At 35.7% G+C, this 20,085-nt stretch overlaps 1 protein-coding gene across 10 annotated transcripts in view; it reads left to right on the top strand.

Annotated features, from left to right (window-relative positions):
* PDLIM5 (PDZ and LIM domain 5) overlaps nucleotides 1-20,085 on the top strand; it is a 219,668-nt gene that overhangs the window by 55,453 nt on the left and 144,130 nt on the right. For all 10 annotated transcript variants that reach the window (XM_029943120.1, XM_029943119.1, XM_029943116.1 and 7 more), the window contains exon 3: nucleotides 12,742-12,893. In XM_029943120.1, coding sequence (XP_029798980.1) covers nucleotides 12,742-12,893 — 152 coding nt within the window. The remainder of the gene's footprint in view (nucleotides 1-12,741; nucleotides 12,894-20,085) is intronic.

Raw genomic sequence — 20,085 nt, 5'->3', positions numbered from 1 at the left:
CTCAGTCGGTTAAGCCTCCAACTTCAGCTCAGGTCAGATCTCACGTTCGTGGGTTCGAGCCCTGCGTCAGGCTCTGTGCTGACAACTAGTTCAGGGCCTGGAGCCTGCTACCAGTTCTGTTTCTCCTTCTCTCTCTGCCCCTCCCTCTCTCATGCTCTGTCTCTCTCTGTATCAAAAATAAATAAAACATTAAAAAAAAATTTTTTTTAATTGAGCTTGTGTTAATAATTTTTTTATGATTGTGTAGTAATTATCAAGTGAAAATTAAGAAGGAGATTTAATGGGGTGCCTCGGTGGCTCTGTCGGTTAAGCATCTGACGTCAGGCCAGGTTGTGATCTTGCGGTTGGTGCGTTTGAGCCCTGCGTCAAGCTCTGGGCTGGCAGCTCAGAGCCTGGAGCTTATTTCAGATTCTGTGTCCCTTTCTCTGTCTGCCCCTCCCCTGCTCATGTTTTGGTTCTCTCTGTCTCAAAAATAAATAAACACTAACAGAAATTAAAAAAAAAAAAAAGGAGATTTCATGCATTTAATCAATGTCTAAGTATAGTTTTAGATTTGGGAGTAAAAAGAATAAATATACAAAACGATCCTTTATAATTAAGGGTGTGCAGTATCTGCAAGTTTTTTTGTTTTTTATCTTTTATATTCCTTCAAAGAGTTTTTGGTTTGCACATCACTTAGGTAGAGCAAATCCCTCATGTCCCTTCTTTTCTCTGTTTCTTCCAAACAAAATAAAATGCAACAAAACAAAAATAGCATTTATTTCAAAAACTCTTTACTCCTGAAGCTTGCTATAACTCTTCAAAGACTTTTCTGTAAAATTTTATGTTTCTATCTCATTGGTTTAAAAAAAATTTTTTTTTAATGTTTTATTTACTTTTGAGACAGAGAGATTCAGAGCATGAGCAGGGAGGAACAGAGAGAGAGGGAGGCACAGAATCGGAAGCAGGCACCAGGCTCTGAGCTAGCTGTCAGCACAGAGCCCGATGTGGGGCTCAAACCCACGGACGTGAAATCAAGACCTGAGCTGAAGTCGGAGGCTTAACCGACTGAGCCATCCAGGCACCTCTCTATTTCATTGGATTTGTGCATGAACGTTTAGTCCGTCAAGTGCGCCTGTGATTAAAGAATCTGTTGCAAGGAATATGTTTCTTACCACAGTATTTCTGACCTATTAGACCTTACATATGAGCATCATGGTCTCTAGTTTATGTTTGTGTTGAACGGAGTAGCTGGAAAACTAGTTAGAGCCTTTTGTTCCTGGAATAAAAGTTTTCCAATTGAAATAATATTCTAATATTGCTTGGAAGTTGAAGCAATGTTTTATAATAATTGCCAGCAGAGAATAATAACTAAGCTAACCAGGTGGTTGTGAGATAGATTTTCCTGGAAATGTGTTATTAATACTTAACTTTTGAATAGACGTTGCATGTATGGAAGTGATGGTAAGGCAAAATGTTAACCTGTGAGATAGAAGAGCAAATATAGCATTTGTTGTTATCTCATCTGTAATTTTACATGTAGAAGTGGAAGATTTTATAAAGAGACGGTAGTTACTGTTGTAAATGTTACCTGTTAATTGCACATACTTTTAACAATTAAAAAATTAACTGTATGTTACCTCCCTTTTCCTACCCTACCCCCCCCCCCCAGTTCCTTATGCACTGGTATATTTCATGTACTCAGTAGCTGCTGAAAGAATTGAACCCATGTCAGCTACTCTAACATAATCAAAGACTTTTAAGTACATTGATCTCTCATTCAATAATGACCAACATTTGGTAGTGATAATTTTTGATGTATACAAAAAAAGCTTCATATAGATCTTACTAAATTAACCTGGAACTTCTGTTAATAAATTCTTTCTTTCTTTAAAAATAATGGCTTTAGTATAATCCCTAAATGTGAGTGAGTCTGGGCCCTTCCTCTGAAGGGAAGAGGTGGTTTGATGTATTAAAGTGGGAAAGAGAGTGAGGATGAAACAGCAGATAGTATGCTTCAGGCATGTTCTACGAGGCAAACCAAAACCCTAGCCCACTCTGTTCCTTCACTCCCGTCCCCGAGCAGACTTTACACAACTGTGAGCAGTGTCCTTGCTTAATAAACTTTCCTTTACTGTTGTTTGCACCCTGTCCTCTGCCAAATCCAGTGTCACCCAAAGCTCAGAAACATATGGTGCACCAACTGCACTGAAACAAGAATCATTCAGTGTTGTTCCAGTCTGTTTTACTCTTAGTTTAAAAAAGGAAAACAAAATAGTGGCTTTGACCTAAGAACATTTCCTTTCCATTTCTAGCTATTCTTCGTGATCGTGTGTTTGCTTTTTGTGGAGGAAGTGAAACATTTATAGTAAATCAGTGTTTTGTGACTAGAGACCAGAGTGCTAGAAGTGATATACCGACATTTGGTGCTATCTTGATAAAAGCCAACTGTGCAGGCCGGTTTGTTGGGTTAGAAAAATAAACCTGGAACTATGAGAGAAGGCCTACTAGGGGTATTGGTGGTAGTTCTCAGCTGTACAATGAGAACTGAAAGGAAAAAGTGCATAGGATTTTTTTTTCTCAACAAATTGTAAGCAGAATGAATAAAATAGGCCCAGATATGGAACCGTTAACTTTAGTCTAAGTGTTGATGGGTTGATGGGTTCTGGAAGGTTACAGATATACAAAGGAAGTTGAGGCCATACTTCTTGAGATAGGAATGGAATGAAGACTTGCCCATTTTCTTCACAGGATGAGGGACAAGTGCACAATAGAGAAGCACTGAAAGGATAAAGGAGTTGACAAGCCTGGATTTCTTGGAAACAGTATGGCATCTAGGAGTGACGGTTGCATATGTAAGCAGTCCTTTCTGAGCAGTGACATTTTTAAGGAGACCTCACTAGTTGATATGGAAGCAGCTTGTAAATTTAGATTCTTAGTGCCTGGGTGGTTGACTTGGTAAAGCATCTGACTCTTGATTTCTGCTCAGGTCATGGTCTCACGGTAGTGGGATTGAGGCCCATATCAGGCTCTGCATTGGGTGTGGAGCATGCTTAAGATTCTCTCTCCCTCTGCCCCCCTCCCCCATTCTCTCTGTCTCAAAAAAACAAACAAAAAAACCCCAAACAAAAAGAAAAAACTGCAAAAGGTAAATTCAGATTCTTCAGAAGTTATTTATTGTTGCATACCATGCCAATTATTGTATAGCTTTTGGCAACCTAGCCAGTCTGGGCTCTGAGTTTCCCTCTTACTTTCTCCCTAGAATGTAGACACCCTTAACTACTTGCGACACCCTGGAAATGGTAGTACTTTCATATCATGTGTTTCACTAGAACACATAACACCACTCCAATTTTGTTTCTGCATATTCCAACTCATATTTCAGCATTCAGTACAATTGTCCATATCTCTGAGAAACCTTCTTCATGTCATCTAGGTATGGTTAAGTTCAGTATTTATGTTGATAACTTTTATACATTTATTAGTCTGTAGTGTCCCAGAGTATCCTTTACTTTTGCTTGTCTTGTTGCCTAGAGTACATTCCCTCTGGGTATCTGCGTGGCTCTTTTTCTTACTTCATTCTGGTTTCTGTTCAAAGGACACCACCCCAGGAAGTCTTCTCGGGCTCCCTTACCTTAAAAGAGCACCTCCTGACACTTTTCTCTTTCTATTCTTTGTTTTTCTTCCTTAATAGTTATTTTTGACATTTTATTTATCTTCATGTTCGTTTGTTGTCTCTTTCTCCCTGAATGAATTGAAGCTCCATGAAGGCAAGGACCTCATTTTGTTCATTGTTGTATCACTGTGCCTAGAGCAACCTGGCACATAATAGACACTTGACAAGTATTTCTAAAATTGGTGGAATAAATTAATATTTGCTTTCTCCATTAGCCTAGTAGTTCATTGTTACAGTCATTAACATCTAGTCCATATGTAATCAGCTAGTAAATGTATGATGAACAAATGAACACATGATTCAGCATTAAATGCCAGAAGGCTCAGTTACTACAAGTAGGGAGATTCTTGTCCCTTAGAATTAAGTATTCTTGAATTAAATTAAATATATAATAGAATTTATATTCATCATAAAAGAAAAAATCATTTGGGATCTGAAAACGAAGATAAGCTAGAATCAGTTCTCATGTAGTTATCTCTGAAACCTAGCCTTTTGGATTTCTAATGTTGATATAGTTTTAGGTTTTTGAAAAGTCATCATGTTTGTCATTTTAATGTTTTAATAGAGAAATAAAAATAATATATATGAAGTAATTAGAGAATAGTACAAAGGTTATTTTAATGCTAGAGCCAGTAATGGATACCTTTTGTAATTACCGTTTAGACTAATGAGAGATGGTAGTCTATGTAAATAAATATTTATTATGGTTTAGAGTTGAAAGGGACCCTAGAACATTTGGTCCAGCTCTCTCATAGAGCTGAGCAGAATGAGGCCAGAAATGTGAATGATTTGCCCAAGGTCATAGGATTTGTTAGTGGTAGAGTTAGAATTACCCTGAAGTTTCTTTTGTAATGCTAAGAGTTGCAAGAGTTTGGATAACACTTTTCATGCATAGTTTGCAGAACTATAAATGATTGCAAATATTCATGCTGGCATTCTAGTATCATAGATCAAAAAATTAAATGTGTATATCATTTTAGAAACAGTTGCTAAAGAAAATGTCAGTTAAGTATGCCGTAATAAGTGCATATTTTCATCACTTTATGTTTAACATATGAACAAAGAAAATTGGAAATGTTACTAAACAATAGCCTGTTTTGGTAATTCATTAAATGTTTATTGTGTGTTTTTTAAATTAATTTTTTTGGAAGAGAGAGCTTACATACATGCACGTGCTTTCATGCCCTGTGAGCGGGGGAGGGACAGAGAGAGAGAAGACAGAGAATCCCAAATGAGTTCCAAACTGACAGCATGGGACTTGAACCCATGAACTCTGAGATCATGACCTGAGCTGAAACCAAGAGTCGTACTCTTAGCTGACTGAGCCACCTGGGTGCCCCTATTCTGTCTTCATTTTAAGTCCATGTACAGTAGACTTATAGAGACATAAAAGGCACAGTCATTGTTTAGAAAAAAACATCCATCTGGCCTGCAGACCAGCAAACTGTTGGTTATAATTTCAGATGAAATTAGGACAGAAATGAAGAGTAGGTATCTAGAAACTTTTGTAGTTTGACAGAGTAATTTTATGTCTGTTGAATCTCGTAAGAAATTTGGTCTTACATATTTTAGGGTTTCTTTAAATTTTATTTTCCAATAATTTGTATTTTATTACAGATTACAGAAGAATTGGTATAAAGCAGATTGGGGGAAAAAACTTTCCCTGCAGATAGTGTCTCTCACCACAGATAGTTTGAGGAGCATTGCTTTATGGAGAGTTACATACACATGTGAAAAGTTAAATAGTAGATAAGGGAGAGGGCTACATCAGTACTTTATATCCTTTTTCTGAATTCAGTATCAAATATAGGGACTTATTGGAATAGGCCCTTATTAAATGTTAGTGATTTTAACTGCCATTAGCATGTGAAGTCATGATTTTGTACCACAGTAAATAAATATTAACTCTTCCTTGAGTTCTTAAATTTTCATAATGCTAATGAAAATAATGCATAATGCTAAGACAATTATTTTTGGGGCACCTGGGTGGCTCAGTCGGTTAAGCATCTGACTTGGGATTTCGGCTCAGGTTATGATCTCATGGTTCATGAGAGTTGACAGTCTGGAGCCTTCTTGTGATTCTCTCTCTCTCTCTCTCTCTCTCTCTCTCTCTCTCTCTCTCTCTCTCTCAAAATAAACAAACTTAAAAAAAAGAACTTTAGATTGTGGTTTTTGAAGGGCTAGTGAATTTTTTCCCTGTGTCATAAAAGTATGCTGCTACCGGAAGTTTAGGAACCACACTTTGAGAAACACTGTTCTAAGGTTTCATTAAATCATTCATTCTTAACATTTTCTTGGTCATAGATGCCTTTGAGAATTTGGGGAAAGCTATGGACTGACTCAATGGAAAAGAGATGCATACTTGCACACAATTTACACGGTTTTAGGTGATTCATCTCGGCCTTGAACAGAACCTAGTAAGGAGGGAGAGTTGAACTGTGTGAATTACAGTGTTAAACTGTTCTCAGGTAAACTAGAGTTGACCAAATCATTTTTAAATTTTATAGTTACCTTTGACATTTATTACCATTTTTCTTATCATTATAAAGTAGACTGCATAAAAACACAAATATCTCATTTGATTTAGAGGTGTTTGTCTATGTATCCTTTTTTTTATAAACCAGCCTACTTTTCACATTTCTGGTAGAATTATATTCACAATTAACTACAGAGTACTTTAAGTCTCTGGATGTAAACCCATTTAGATTAGCTATAAAATGAAAGTGTTAATGTGGTATGTTAATAGTGATTTACAGTTTAAGAAGGTATGGTTCTATTGTATTAGGATGCTGGTCAAGAAGAATAAAGATGTTACTTTAATAAAGAAGGATTCATCATGGAAAAGAGATTTAGACCACTAGAACAAATAGTATTAACAGAAGCCCTGTGTTTGAACTAGGTAGCTCAGTGACTGCATCAAGAAAGAGAAGGCATAATCTCCCTCTTATTTCCTTTTGGTTTTGTGAGGCAGAATGACACACACTTTGAGGTATTCTCTTTATTGCTACCATATAAGGTGTGTGTATTCTCAGACTTTAGGATAAAATTGATGACAGTTTGACTCATAAGCCAGAAAATAAAGTCCATAGTTAAAGTAAGTGCTACTCATATGGGTCAGGCCGGAGTTCACAAATTTAATCAGAGAGAGACCTCAGTGATTGTTTTCTCTCATCATAACATACAAAAACCCAAATCATTTTATTTCACAGAAGAGAGTATTAAAATGAATCCAGAGTAGCCTCAAATTGTAAAGGGGCATGTTCACATTAGACATCCAGGTCAGAGATTAGCTTTTTACATGTAGTTGAGTAGCATATGCAGGCTGGTTGAGGTGCCACCACTGTAGAACAACAGATCAGGAAGGACAGCACAGCTTTCAGCGCTGAGCGTAGTATTGTAAGGCGGTTTAATAAGTAGGAGAGTAACAGTTAAGTACACTGGGATTTAAAAACTGGATTAAAGGGTATGTTTGAAAAACAAATTCATTTCTCACATGTTCTTTACTTCTGCTCACTTAGTTGCTAAAAACTCAACCACTTCTGTTTATTTGTGATATTTGGTGATGACTGGGCAGCACTCATTGTTCGGCAGGAAAACAAGTTATGTGAGTTCTCTGTTTCAGTGTAATGCTCATACATTCTTAGGTGTTTCTTGGTGGGGGGGATGGCAGTGCAAAAAGTCGCATCCATGGTATTCTGGGAAGTATGTGGGAGACAAACACCTAGAGACTTTTAACCAGAGGCTTATATATCTGGATTCAAATTTTTTAGAAATATGCTTTAGAAAATACACTTTAAAGTGTAAATTTAATTCAATTTTTTAGGAAATGCCTTAATTTAATTCAAATTTTTTAGAAAATATACTTTAAAGAAATTAATGATTGCCCATTTCCTAAGTGTTTTTTTTCAAAATAAGGCTTTCCTCTTCAAGAAAGTTCTGTTGGTTAGATTGATATTATTTTATTAGTATATTCACATTTTGGTAACAGCACTGTTAGAAAAATAACATCTTTTATTTTCCCATGGTTTAGTTCCCATGGTTTTTGGACATGGGAAATTTCTGGTAGTGTTTCTTTCTATAGCTGCCATATTTCTGTATTCCTTTTTTACATTTAATAAATCTTAGGGCATTCTTGTCATACCCATGGTGTTAGGGTCATACATTTCCAAGCATTCCATATTTGTTGAAAATAGGCAGTGGTTGACAACTTGTATGTTGCATGTTGGTTGTGGCTCATTATATAGGTACCTGTCTCCTACTTGTTACCCATAGAATATAATAGGAAAATTACCAAAGTAATTTCTGAACCGGCATAAATTGTTCTTAGCAAACATCTGACTATTATATGGTGTTATCTGTATTATAAAATGATCCCTGTAATATAGTTGGACATATATATTTTCAGTTAATTATTTCTATTGCTGACATCTATTTTCTCAGGTTTGTAACTGCTGGCTTATTTCCAAGGGAAAGCAGGTGGAGGTTTTATGTGCATCAATTCCCTACGATTTGGAAGGATTTCTCTCATTACAGAATTCTTAAGACAGTGTTGGAGTTACTGCTATGGCTAAACATTTTGCTCTTTAAGAAGAAGCTTAGGGCAATTTAGCAGCTCTATTAAATGCTCATTTTAAAGAGAAATCTCAGACAGTTAAAGTTTATTGAAATGATACCTGCCATATTGGGTTTTAACTTTTAAAAATGAGAGCTCTATATTGCATTCATTGATTTTGTTTTTTGCTACAAGTTCTGTGATTGTTTCGTTTCTGTGAGGTGCTTGCTCTCAAGAGATAATAGCTACAGGGAAGAGTTAGTCTAACTGGTGTGTCTCTTACTCCTTATGAATCCCCAAAGCATACTTCTTTGTGGATAAATGTTCTCCTTTATGCATTCTTGGAGATTTTTGTTTAAGTGGCATGCTCTCTTGAGATACTATTTTTAGTGGGGTTTTATAAAGAGCAATGCTACTTTTCTCTTTCGTTAAAAACTTTGGAGAAGAAATGCTGCTGAAACCACACATTTGCATGGAGGCTAAGCATTTGGGGGAAGTTTAGTCATAAATTTTATTTGAGTACAGTAAAGTTAATGACATGTTTAATGACACGTTAGTATTACTGTGAGTTAATTGGCTCTAAATCATAGTTATTACTGGTAGTCATTTAGGTTACTTTAGTTATTTTAATCAAAGTGCAGAATCTTTTATGATTATTATTCTGATGTTCTGTTCAATTTAAATATTGTTTTACGCATGTGCACACGGGCATACAACACACCCAGAGGCAGGGTCTGGATCTCGTTTATCAAACCTAGGGTACCTCGGGACCCTGTCTTCTCTCACAGTCTTGGTTCCCTGTCCTACCCTCATGTGCCCTCTGTACCGGCGTCCTCTTTTCTTCTTTTCCAGTGTGTTCTCTTGTCTTCTTTCCCCCTGTCCTTTCTTGACCCCCATTTCAAGGCTTCTTCACCACATTATCTTCTTGGTTCTTATTCTTTGGCCTCCTGGTAGAGGGGCAACCTCTAACTGACCTGGGGACTAGAGATGTGAGGTCATCATCCTATGAGAATGGAGTTTGGAAAAGTCAGAATTGGATAGGGCTAAGGAGAGAAAGAGGACATAGTGAGCTGGTTCTGATCCTATGACCTATCACATTCTGTTGCCGAATAAAGGAAAAGTTTACGTTTAGAGAAGCAGAAAGAAAAGAGTGGGTGAAGAAGAGATATTTGGTCTTTATTGATGGAGGGAAGGGGAAGCCAGATGAAGCATATGGAGGTCTAGTAAATTCACGTTACACAATCAAGAAGTTGCAGAGCATGAATATGAACTCATGTTTGCCTGACTTCAAAGCCTTTGCACTATACTGTCTTCTTACTTGCTGTATGGACATAGGCAAGTAATTTAATCCCTTTGAAGTTCTCTTTTTCCATCTGTAATACAGACTAAAACTACCTGATAATGGCAAAGAAAGATAAAGTGTCTCTTAAAGTTGCTTACTTACTGTTGCTCAGTAAACAGTCCTTTTTATGGGTCATTTCTTTCTCAGAACAGAAAAATATTATGTGAGAAGAGTTACTTTTCTAAAATGACTGAAGAAATATTCCTCTGGGTATTTCCTAGTCAGAGTAAGATGGGGGAAGCCCAAGTATGTGGTGCCTTTTTCTCTTACACACACACACACACACACACACACACACACACACACACACACACAGAGTCTTCCCATTTGTTTACTGAATACTGGACTTCCTTCTCAAGAGAAAAGTTCATTCTAGTTGCAAATAAATGTTAAAATGCATCCCTAGGGGTTTTAGTCCAATGTAGGTGATCAGTATCAGAGCCTTTCTTATCTAGGTTAATGGGGAGGCTCAATAAAGATACCATTCTCTTGAAGAGCTTATAGTTGTCCTAATTTACCATCATTTCTGTGTTAGTAAGCAGAAGCCCAGAGGTAGTTCCAACACGTGCAGCCATGTATGCTTGCAACTGAAGTGAGACCACAAAGCAGTGCCTTTAAAGAAGCATACAGCTACACAATTAAAGTTTATGGAAAATTATGCGACACTAATGAAAAATGCATCTCAAGATCAAAGGAGAAGCATTTGCTTGTGATTAGTTTGATTTATGCTAAGCTTGACCTGGGAGCTTCCCGCTACTGCTTCCTTCCTACACACTGTGCATTTATGAAATACACATATACTTATGGCTGTCATGTAATATGTACAAGATTTACTGATGACAGAAAGTTAATACTGTTTCAAACGAATGCAAGCTATTCAGACTTGCAAAAACCAAGAAAAAATGAACTATACAAATAATGAGTGACTTTGTAGTTTTTCCTTAGCTGCTAACAATTCATTATAGTACTACATTCTACTCAGTTAAGGGAAAAAAATTATCTTTCTAATGAGTGGATGGTTTGAGGAAGTGGTTCTGGGGATAATTGAAGTTTATAGGAGTATTCAGTAAGATGCCATCTTTAACAAGTCTTAAATTTGTTTCTATGTGTTGGGCTTTTCCCACTATAAATACAGCATTTAGTTTAGGCTCTTCATAATCTTTAGTTTAAATTGTGTGAAGAGAAGACCTGAGCATTGAATAATAAAAATGGTTAGAGATTTAGAAAATATGTTAATGTCAAAAATCCAAGATGACTAATACTACTGGCCCCCTAAAACTGTAGGCAAAAAAGTATTTATTCCACAGTTTAAATAATATGATATGAGTTTGATGAGAGTTAAAATTTTATGTTTTGTTACTCTGGAAATTTTATTTCTTTAGTGTCAACATAGAATAAAATTTTCTTACCCTTAAATATCTCAGCAGCTGAAAGGATTACTTCTCTTAGTGTACAGATGAAAACAAAATCGTGATATACTGTGTATGTGATAGAAAACATTTCGTTTGAAAGGGTTATAATCTTTTTTTATACTTTGTGTCTGTGAGATGTCATATATTTTTGCTCAAATAAATATTTTTTCATATTAATTTCAAGAATTATGTTGATCACTTGCTAGTTGTATTTTTGAAATAAATTTCTAATTATGTAAAATTTTAGTTTTTCCTAATTTCTCAGTTTAAACACACCATTGCCAGTGTTAAGTAATATCTTGGGCATCCATTCATTCGGTGTGTATTTTGGTGAAGGCCTGTGGTGTGCCAGGTGCACTTCTAGCATTAGGTTTGGTGGAGAGGAAACACAGACATGGGCCCTGCCTTGATGGGTCTAACCGCACTGCCGTTTCCTTGATTTTAGATCCAGATACTTGTTCTCGTGTACTAAGATTGGTCTGCCTTGATCATTATTTTTAAGGAAAAAGTTTGACAACTGATAGTAACCAAAATCTCACCTAACTGAACATATAAATATCCATTGTATTTATTGCTTTGTTTCCATACTATGAATTCTAGCACTCAATTCACGTTTTGTTTGTTGAGGGATATAATTTTTTTTAAAAAAAGAGGTAATGTTAGCAAAATGTTCTCCAAAATATTTAGTTGTGTATTTTTTTTAGTTTTTTAAAAACTTGTGGTAACATAACAGTAAACCATCTTTATGTGTACAGTTCACTTGCATTGTGCAGTTACAGTGTTGTACAACCATCACCTCTATCCATTTCCAGAATTTCTTTTGTCATTTTAAATAGAAACTGTATAAAATCTTTTAGTTTTAAGTCGTTAGAGAATGTTGGTTATTTTCTTTCTTTGCTTCTTTGTTTCTTTCTTCTTTTTGTTTTTGCCAAGTCTCACCCAACTTCCATCAACCCAATATCCAGTGTGATCTACCTGCACTTAACTGAATTCTGAGTTGTCATTTGAGTTAGAGTGATTTCTTTTGATTTGTATTTGTTCCATGTTTCTAGGTATTTATTAAAATTGCACCTTCTTTCATTTTACTGTAATTTTATATTTGTTTGCTTCATTTGGAAAAGTGAAATAGATCTATGAACTTTGAAGGAGATCAAACTAATGTGAATGTGGAAAATTTTATAGAGAAGGGAAGAAAATTTGGGGATTAAAGGCTGGTACACAAAAATGTCCGTTAGTCTCAGACACAACTGGTTTTCTTCCCCTCCTACTAAATGTCTGGAGCAGGAAGCATATCTAGTATAAAAGGTATTTGGGTCTGTGACCTAAAAGAGTTCAGTACCCCAAACACTGGATATGAATTGCACTCAACAAGGAGTGTTCAGTTAGATCCTTGGTGTTGTTCTTTGTGCTCAAAAATACAGCTGTTTAAAGAGTTCTAACCATTATTTTTGAAAGAATTTAAATACCCTATTCACATTACAGTGGCTAAAATGTAATTTGCTTGGCTACTTCTCTTCCTCATTCATAACAATCACATGTTACATAATAAAGAAGTGGAGAAATTATCAGGGAACTTTTTTCAGAAAATTTAGCAAATAAGAATTTAAGAAAATAAACAGGAAAATTATTTGTTACCTGTTAAGACAACATTTTATTAATTTGTCCAAAAGCATATCAATATACTCTTCCTTTGCTATATACAGAAGTATAATTTTCATCTGTATTTACTATTCTCTGTTTTTTAAAGAGTAACACTCCTAATGGAATCTATTTATTACAGCTAAAAGATGGCGGCAAAGCATCCCAGGCAAATGTAAGAATAGGCGATGTGGTTCTCACCATTGATGGAATAAGTGCACATGGAATGACTCATCTGGAAGCCCAGAACAAGATTAAGGGTTGTACAGGCTCTTTGAATATGACTCTGCAAAGGTAATTTGCATTTTTTTTTAACCTCAGAGTGAGGACGATCCTGAAGAATCTGTTTTTGTGTATCTGATTCATGGTATTAACTAAGAATTTTCTACTACCACTATTTCAAGTATGTAAATTAAAAAATATAAAGGCTTTTAAATTGAATAATTGAACAGTATGAAAAATTGGTGAAAACTTTGGATTATTTCCCCATAAAAAGACAGGTATTCATGTATTCATAAAACTTGTATGCACAGTTTTAGAAAATATAAGATTTCCTGAAATTTCTCAATACAGTACAGGCTAAAAATTCTTATTATAGGGTAAGATGCTTGGCCTTAATATTCTGGGCAGTATATTAGAGGGTATTATCTGGTTTGGCTTTTCTTAGTATATCTTTTTGCCCTTTTTCCCCTAGGTAGGAAAATAATTTTTTAATATATTCATTTTAAATGCAGATTTTCTGAACTTACAGTTTTTGTTTTAAAGTTACTCTGGCTTTAGTTATAACATAGCTAATCATCTCATTGATTATAATATAACAGGCATTTTGAGCATTTCAACATTTGACCTGCCTTGAAATCATGTGGATTGCTTGCTAAAAATACTGATAGAATAGAATATCTGAAAGGACCAATAATTATATTTTAATAAGTTGCCTATGATTATTATGAATTAGAACGTTAGGACTACTATAGTATTTTGGGATAAGGGGAAGGGAGGTGAAGGGGAGTGGGGAGAAGGTGACTGAATGATAGCGCTGAACCTTTAGGTTTATGGGGAAAGTAGCTATTATGTAGCAGGTGGTATGGAAGGTTTTAAATAAGTCTTGTATTTGATGATTACAGACATGTTCTCTGTTTCTATAAAATTTGGAAGACACCATTTTTTCTCTCTTGAAACATCTCAGAGGCTTCCATAAATTACTGTGTATATATCATAAATTTTTAAGAGGGGAATAACATGTGATACCAAACATTTCGCCATACCTTTTTTTTCTGGAGTCTCTCCTCGGACTGTTTAAAGGATTTACACAGGGTAAATTTTATGTACTTGTCTGGACGAGTATCAATCTGTGGTCTTAAAACTGAATAGGAAAACTTTTTGAGAACTTAGACTCACAGATGTACTTTGATGTAACCAGTCTCCCCCCGTCCCTACACCCCCCCCCTTTTTTTTTGGTGGGAGAAATTCCTTTCAGTCTGATTATTTGGTCAAAGGTTATTTGTATTTAAGTATTGATAGCTATTAGGTTTACATTTTAATGTATATAAAGAAGTCAATGAGAAAAAATAACCTTGCTAAAAAGTTCTTTTTCTGTATTATCCTTTCTGTTCTAGGTACTGAGATATATAACACAAAATTATTGTTCCTAACTGTATGAAAAGTAGTCCTTTTTGTTTATAGTCATTTTTAGTAAGTATGAATTTTGAGAGAATACCTTGAAGCCAAAAAGCTTAATTTGTCTGAGATACTAACCAAATAACAAATACAGATGATGATGGGCTGTTTCTCAGATTCTAGAGTTGAAAATTTATGTAGAGTATAAGCTTTTTTTCCTGGGCTGTGTATCACTTCTTTCATATGAACCTACTTATTTTCACATTACACTCCTTATTTAATGACCCAGGACTCAGTATTTTATTTTCTGTTGAAAATACTTCTGGGTCCCCTAAGAATAAATGAAAACCAGATGTTACCTTATTTGGATTTATTTTCAATTTAAGTAATCTGTTACTGACTTTCAATAAAGATTCTTTTAAGCCACTTAAATATGAAATTTAACAAGTTATAAGCATTTGGAGATACTGTATAATCTTCATATTTGTGAATATGGACATTCAGGGACCCAAAACATGAGGGAGAATTTTAGAGTCCTATTGTTATTTATTGTAGTTATTTATTGTAGTATTGTTATTTATTGTAGTTTTTGAATACTTCTTGTGTTAGGTAATGTCAACCTGAAAAGAGATTTGCATTTAAGAGAATTTATGGTTTAACATTGACATACTACTGAAGAAATATTTTTTGCCTTTCAAGGAAAAAAAAATTTCGAAGAGTTAGTTTCAATTCTTCCCTATTTGTAGAGCAATACCTTCTTAAGTTCTCTCTTCTCTCAAAGCAAATAGTTTTCTTCCACTTATTTCTAAATTTGACAACAGCATCCTTTTTACTTAATTTATTTAACTTATTTTTAACATTTATTTTATACAAATGTTTTAATTTTTTTAATGTTACTTTTTATTTTTTAAATGTTTTATTTATTATTGAGAGAGAAAGAGACAGCATGTGCAGGGGAGGGTCAGAGAGGGAGGGAGACACAGAATCTGAAGACAGGCTTCAGGCTCTGACTAGCTGTCAGCACAGAGCCCAACATGGGGCTTGAACCCATGAACCGCTAGATCATGACCTGAGCTGAAGCCGGACGCTCACAAGCCAGATGCTTAACTGACAGAGCCACCGAGGCACCCCTAACATTTATTTTTAAGAAACCGAGACAGAGCACAAGTGCGGAGAGGCAGAGAGAGGGAGACACAGATTCCGAAGCAGGCTTCAGGCTCTGCACTATCAGCACACAGCCCAATGTGGAGCTTGAACCCACTAACTGAGAGATCATCACCTGAGCTGAAGTTGGACGCTTAAATGACTGAACCACCCATGTGCCCCAACATCCTTTTTTTTTTTTAAGTTTATTTATTTATTTTGAGAGAGAGAGCACGCAAGTGAGGGAGGAATAGAGAGAGGGAAAGAGTCCCAGTTAGGCCTGTGCTATTGCATGGAGCCTGATGCAGGGCTCAGTCTCACGGTGTTGAGATTGTAACCTGAGCTGTGACTCTGAAATCCAGAGTCAGATGCTTAACCGACTGAACCATTTAGGCACACTGACACAAGCATCCTTAATTGGCCTCCAGTCACCTTACTTTCTTTATTCCATCTATCACCAACCTGACTGCTTTGTATTCTCCTTCTAAACTGAATGACCAAAAAAAAAAAAAAAACAAAAACACCCCACAAAAACACCCCACAAAACTGAATGACCTACAACAGTATTTGTTCTATGTAACTCACTTTTTCATAAACATGGACTTTTCTTTGTGAGTATGTAATACTTCCTTTTGTAGTCTTAATCCAGTTTTCCTCGAAGCTGAACCTGAGGTAGAATTCATGTACAAGTAATATATCAAGAAAGGTTTTTGAAATGTTATAACAGAGTGACTAAAGCAGAATTGGGAAGAAGAAACTGAGATGAGCCAGTAATGTGGTTTCAGGGGATTTCTAGCCTTAGGTTGTTCCGGGAGGGAGCTTGAGGACAAATTTGGACTATAGAGAGTGTCTTGCCTTGAGGCAAGGGAGTTGGAGTTTGTCCCCCTTCCCTTGCATTTGTTAGTCATTGGCCACCAGTGTGTGTGGATGTGCGTGCAAGTGCATGCCAGGGAGGGTAGGAAGTAGTTTCTCTTATTACACAGAAATTTGCTGGTGTGAACCGTTGGCAGTATTTCATGAGTTGCTGTACCAAACTAGTAGAAGGATTCCAGAGGACCCAGCCTAGGTACAGTTATGAGATTATATCTAGACTTGAGTCCTCTTGCTTAGACCATTAGGCTCTCTGTGACCTAGACTCAGATTGGCCTTCCCAGATCATCACTGCTCATCAGTGAATGCTTTCATTTTATTTAAGATGGGTTTCTTTCTGTCTTTCACCTGCCTGGCTGCCCTCTCATGAAATTCACTTCATGTGGGATGCCTACCGACCTACATGGCAGCACATGTCTCTACATACACAAAGCCCATCTCCGACCTTACCTACTTGTAGTCATTTTTTTCATAAGTCATTCATTTCTTTCCCTTCTGAACTCCTATGACCAGTTTATACCATTTGATTTAGCATTTAATTATATGCTAGGTATTACCAGGAATAACAAGGCACATTCCATGAGTCATACAAATAAATCTAATTAGTTAATAGTTATACCTAATACTGTCTATATAATTAACTAATTACTCCTTGTATATTAGTTCTGCTTCTCCAGGTACACTCCTTGAAAGCAAAGATCATGGCTTTTGCACTATTTGTGTGTTTAACAGCATCTTGAATAGTTGTATGTTCTTAATCTCTAATTAATATTTGATGGATACCAGCATTACTTCCCAAACTTGCAGTCATTTACTTTTTCCACAAATAGTTTTTGAGCTTTTACTACGTGCCAAGCACTGTTATAGATGCTGGGGACTTGCAGTGAACAAAATAGACAAAAACCTCTGCCCTTACAGTGCTGATTTTTAAGTGAGTAGAGATAGACAGTAAACAAGTAAGTAAAAGCATGTATCATATTACATGGTGATAAGTGTCATTTATGGGAAAAAACAAAGCACGTAAGGGACATAGGGAACGCAGGGGTAGGGAATTGCAAGTTAAAACAGCGTGGTGAGGAAAGCTTCGGTGGAAGGTTGTTGGATATGTGGGTCGTGAGTGTCCCAGGCAGAGGGAAGAGTGGTGCAGTGGCCTTGCCTGGGAGGCCGGTATGCCTGGAGCGGAGTAAGTGAAGGTAGACTGGTGAGAGGTAAGCTCAGAGAGGCAGCAGGAAGTGGCTTGAGGTGGGAGAGAACTTGTAGAGCCTTTTGAGTCCCTAATGTTTGTAATCAGACTTAAGTTTTTCTGGACCTAAAAAATATTGTAAGAAAGCCTTGAAGAGTTGTAACTGCTTGACCAGACCGACCAGCAAGGTTTGGGAGAGAAATGACTTCATTACTGGAAGGAGGGGCTAGACAGAGGAGCAGGGCAAGCAGCCTTTTCCTTCTGGTGCTGCGGACACTGGGTGGCTGCCACTGCTGTAGAGTTCTGCCCACCTGCACCCAGGAATCCCCAGGGGGAGAACAGGAGAGAAAAGCCGCTTTTGTTTTTGAAATTAAGGTTACCAGGAATTTTGTTTTGTGACAATTTTTTTTTGCATCAGATATTACTGATATGTGTCTATTTATTAGACAAATATGTAATATATATTTTTAATTGATCTGTTTAGCCCCAACCTCAATATCCTAAAATAGGATTTGGATAAGAGAAAGTAAGATAAAGATACTTGCTTATGATTAAGGTTATTTTGTAACTTTTTTTTCAATCTCATCTAATTTGGGGATATTTAATAAAGCAAATATATTATCTTTCTCTGAAATCCTAAAAAAAATAAGACTTGATTCACTGTGTTCTAGGAATCTAATGCATATAGAAGTGTAGAAGATTTCATTTTAATTTGTCCCTGTCCTTGGAATCGGATTGGAAGTTGCTTTTTCTTTTTGTTCCCACTACAACTAGAACTGATTCTAAGAGTACTACAACTGGACAGTGAAAAAAATCTATTTGAAATTATTTTTCCTCTTGGGGAAATTAGGCAAACAGTAGTGTCTTTATATCAATTGCATTTGGCCTATACTTTTATCCAAGTCCAAGTGGATTATTTTTAAAATACATTTCTGCTAACAAGAGAAGAAAATTACTTTCTAAAGCTTTGATGTCTAATAACTATTAACTAACTACATTAGAGTTGGCTTCTATGAATAAGGTTTTGAACTGTTTCATTTTATTTCAATAATCTTTTGCATAGCATAGATCAGCTTGTTACTAACTTACTGTATGAATTGGGGGAAGTCACTAAACTTCTGATACTTTTCTTGACTATAAAATGAAGTCATGGGTGATTTCTAAGTTCCCTTAAAATCTGGTTCCTGTTCTGATTTTTCAGCTGTAAATGGACAAGTTCCCTAGAGTTTGCTATTAGGTCCAACTAACTTAAGTTTGCTTATTTTGGCTGAGTGAATCAGGAAATTGGACTTTCTTTATTGGCGTTATCTTAAACTGTGCCAGGTTAGCAAAGTACCTGGTACTATTCTGCTGACTTTAAGGTGAAAGGTAGGTCAGATGGATATTCAAACAGCATTTAATCTTAAAAAATATTTTCTATATTTGTCCTTATTTTATGTTTTTAAATCCTCTCAGAATCACAGAGAATATATATAGCTTTTTAAATCTTCCTTGTTTTTTTACAGTAGTGATAGTGACAGGTCTGTGGTTTTTTTTTGTTCCTTAGGCTTCATTTTGTGTATATAACTTATTATGATTGGAAGTGAAAGATCTAGAAGGGTTGAATTTTGAAAAATATTGATGTACTCTCTTTTCGCCTCCCCCTTCTTCCTCATCTTTCAAACAACAACAACAAAAAAAATTGTCAGAGGTCCAGTAACTACTACTAATGAATGACAGATTGGAACAATTTAATAGGCTCACTGAGTTACAAGAAAAAAGAAAAAAGTAGCTGTTTTACCAGACTGGAACTATTAGCCTTCTTTTGTTTCATTTTAATGGATTGCCTAACGTTTTATTACTGTTAGCTTTATAGGTTCCACTCTGCTCTTTCAATAATAGCATAGAGGCAAGATTTTAGAAAGTGTTTTTTTTTTTTTTAAACCAAGGTTTTCAGTTCTCTGTTTGGGGTATTTGAATTTGTGTGAATTAGAAAACATTTAGTTGGATTATCTTTTTATTAGAATTGCACATTGATATTTCATATGCTTTTCTAATTTATATTCTGCAATTTAGGTTTTCCTGATTTTTTGTTGTTGTTGTTGTTGTTTGTTTTAGTTTTGTTTTTTAAATCTTCAGTGGAGGATGACTCTTTTTCAGAAGGACTAAGTCTGATCATGTCACCCCCAGCTCCATCATTAAAATTAGCAGTGCAGCTTAGAAAAAAGGAAGAAGACAAGCATGCATTGCATCTCTTTTGTGTGGTCCTTTTCACAAATAAAATTAAATCCTTATGTCAATCTATCCAGGAAGGAGTTAACTTTCGTTTTTTCAGATGAGTACATTATGGCTTCAAGAGTTTATGTGATTTATGTAACAAACTCAGTCCAGTTCAAAATCTATGCCCTCCTTACCTTCTTTGTTGTAGCAATGGACTTAATGACTCCAGTATCCTAATATAATTTGATAAGACACATTAGTAACACAGGAGGGGTAACTTTTTGACTGTCACTTGTAAGCAAATAGTAGCTCTATCCCAAATGGTACTTTTCATTTTCATTCTCACCTGTGGATCAGTATTCTAGAAGTGATATATATGTATTCTAGATATATTCTAGATATTCTATATCTATATATTTAAATTTATTTATTTGGAGGGAGGGAGGGAAAGAGAGAGAAAGAGAAAATGCAAAT

The sequence above is a fragment of the Suricata suricatta genome, chromosome 1, assembly GCF_006229205.1.
Source record: "Suricata suricatta isolate VVHF042 chromosome 1, meerkat_22Aug2017_6uvM2_HiC, whole genome shotgun sequence".
Lineage (NCBI taxonomy): Eukaryota > Metazoa > Chordata > Mammalia > Carnivora > Herpestidae > Suricata > Suricata suricatta.
The sequence above is the reverse complement of the archived record's forward strand: the minus strand, read 5'-3'. Positions and strand labels throughout refer to the sequence as shown.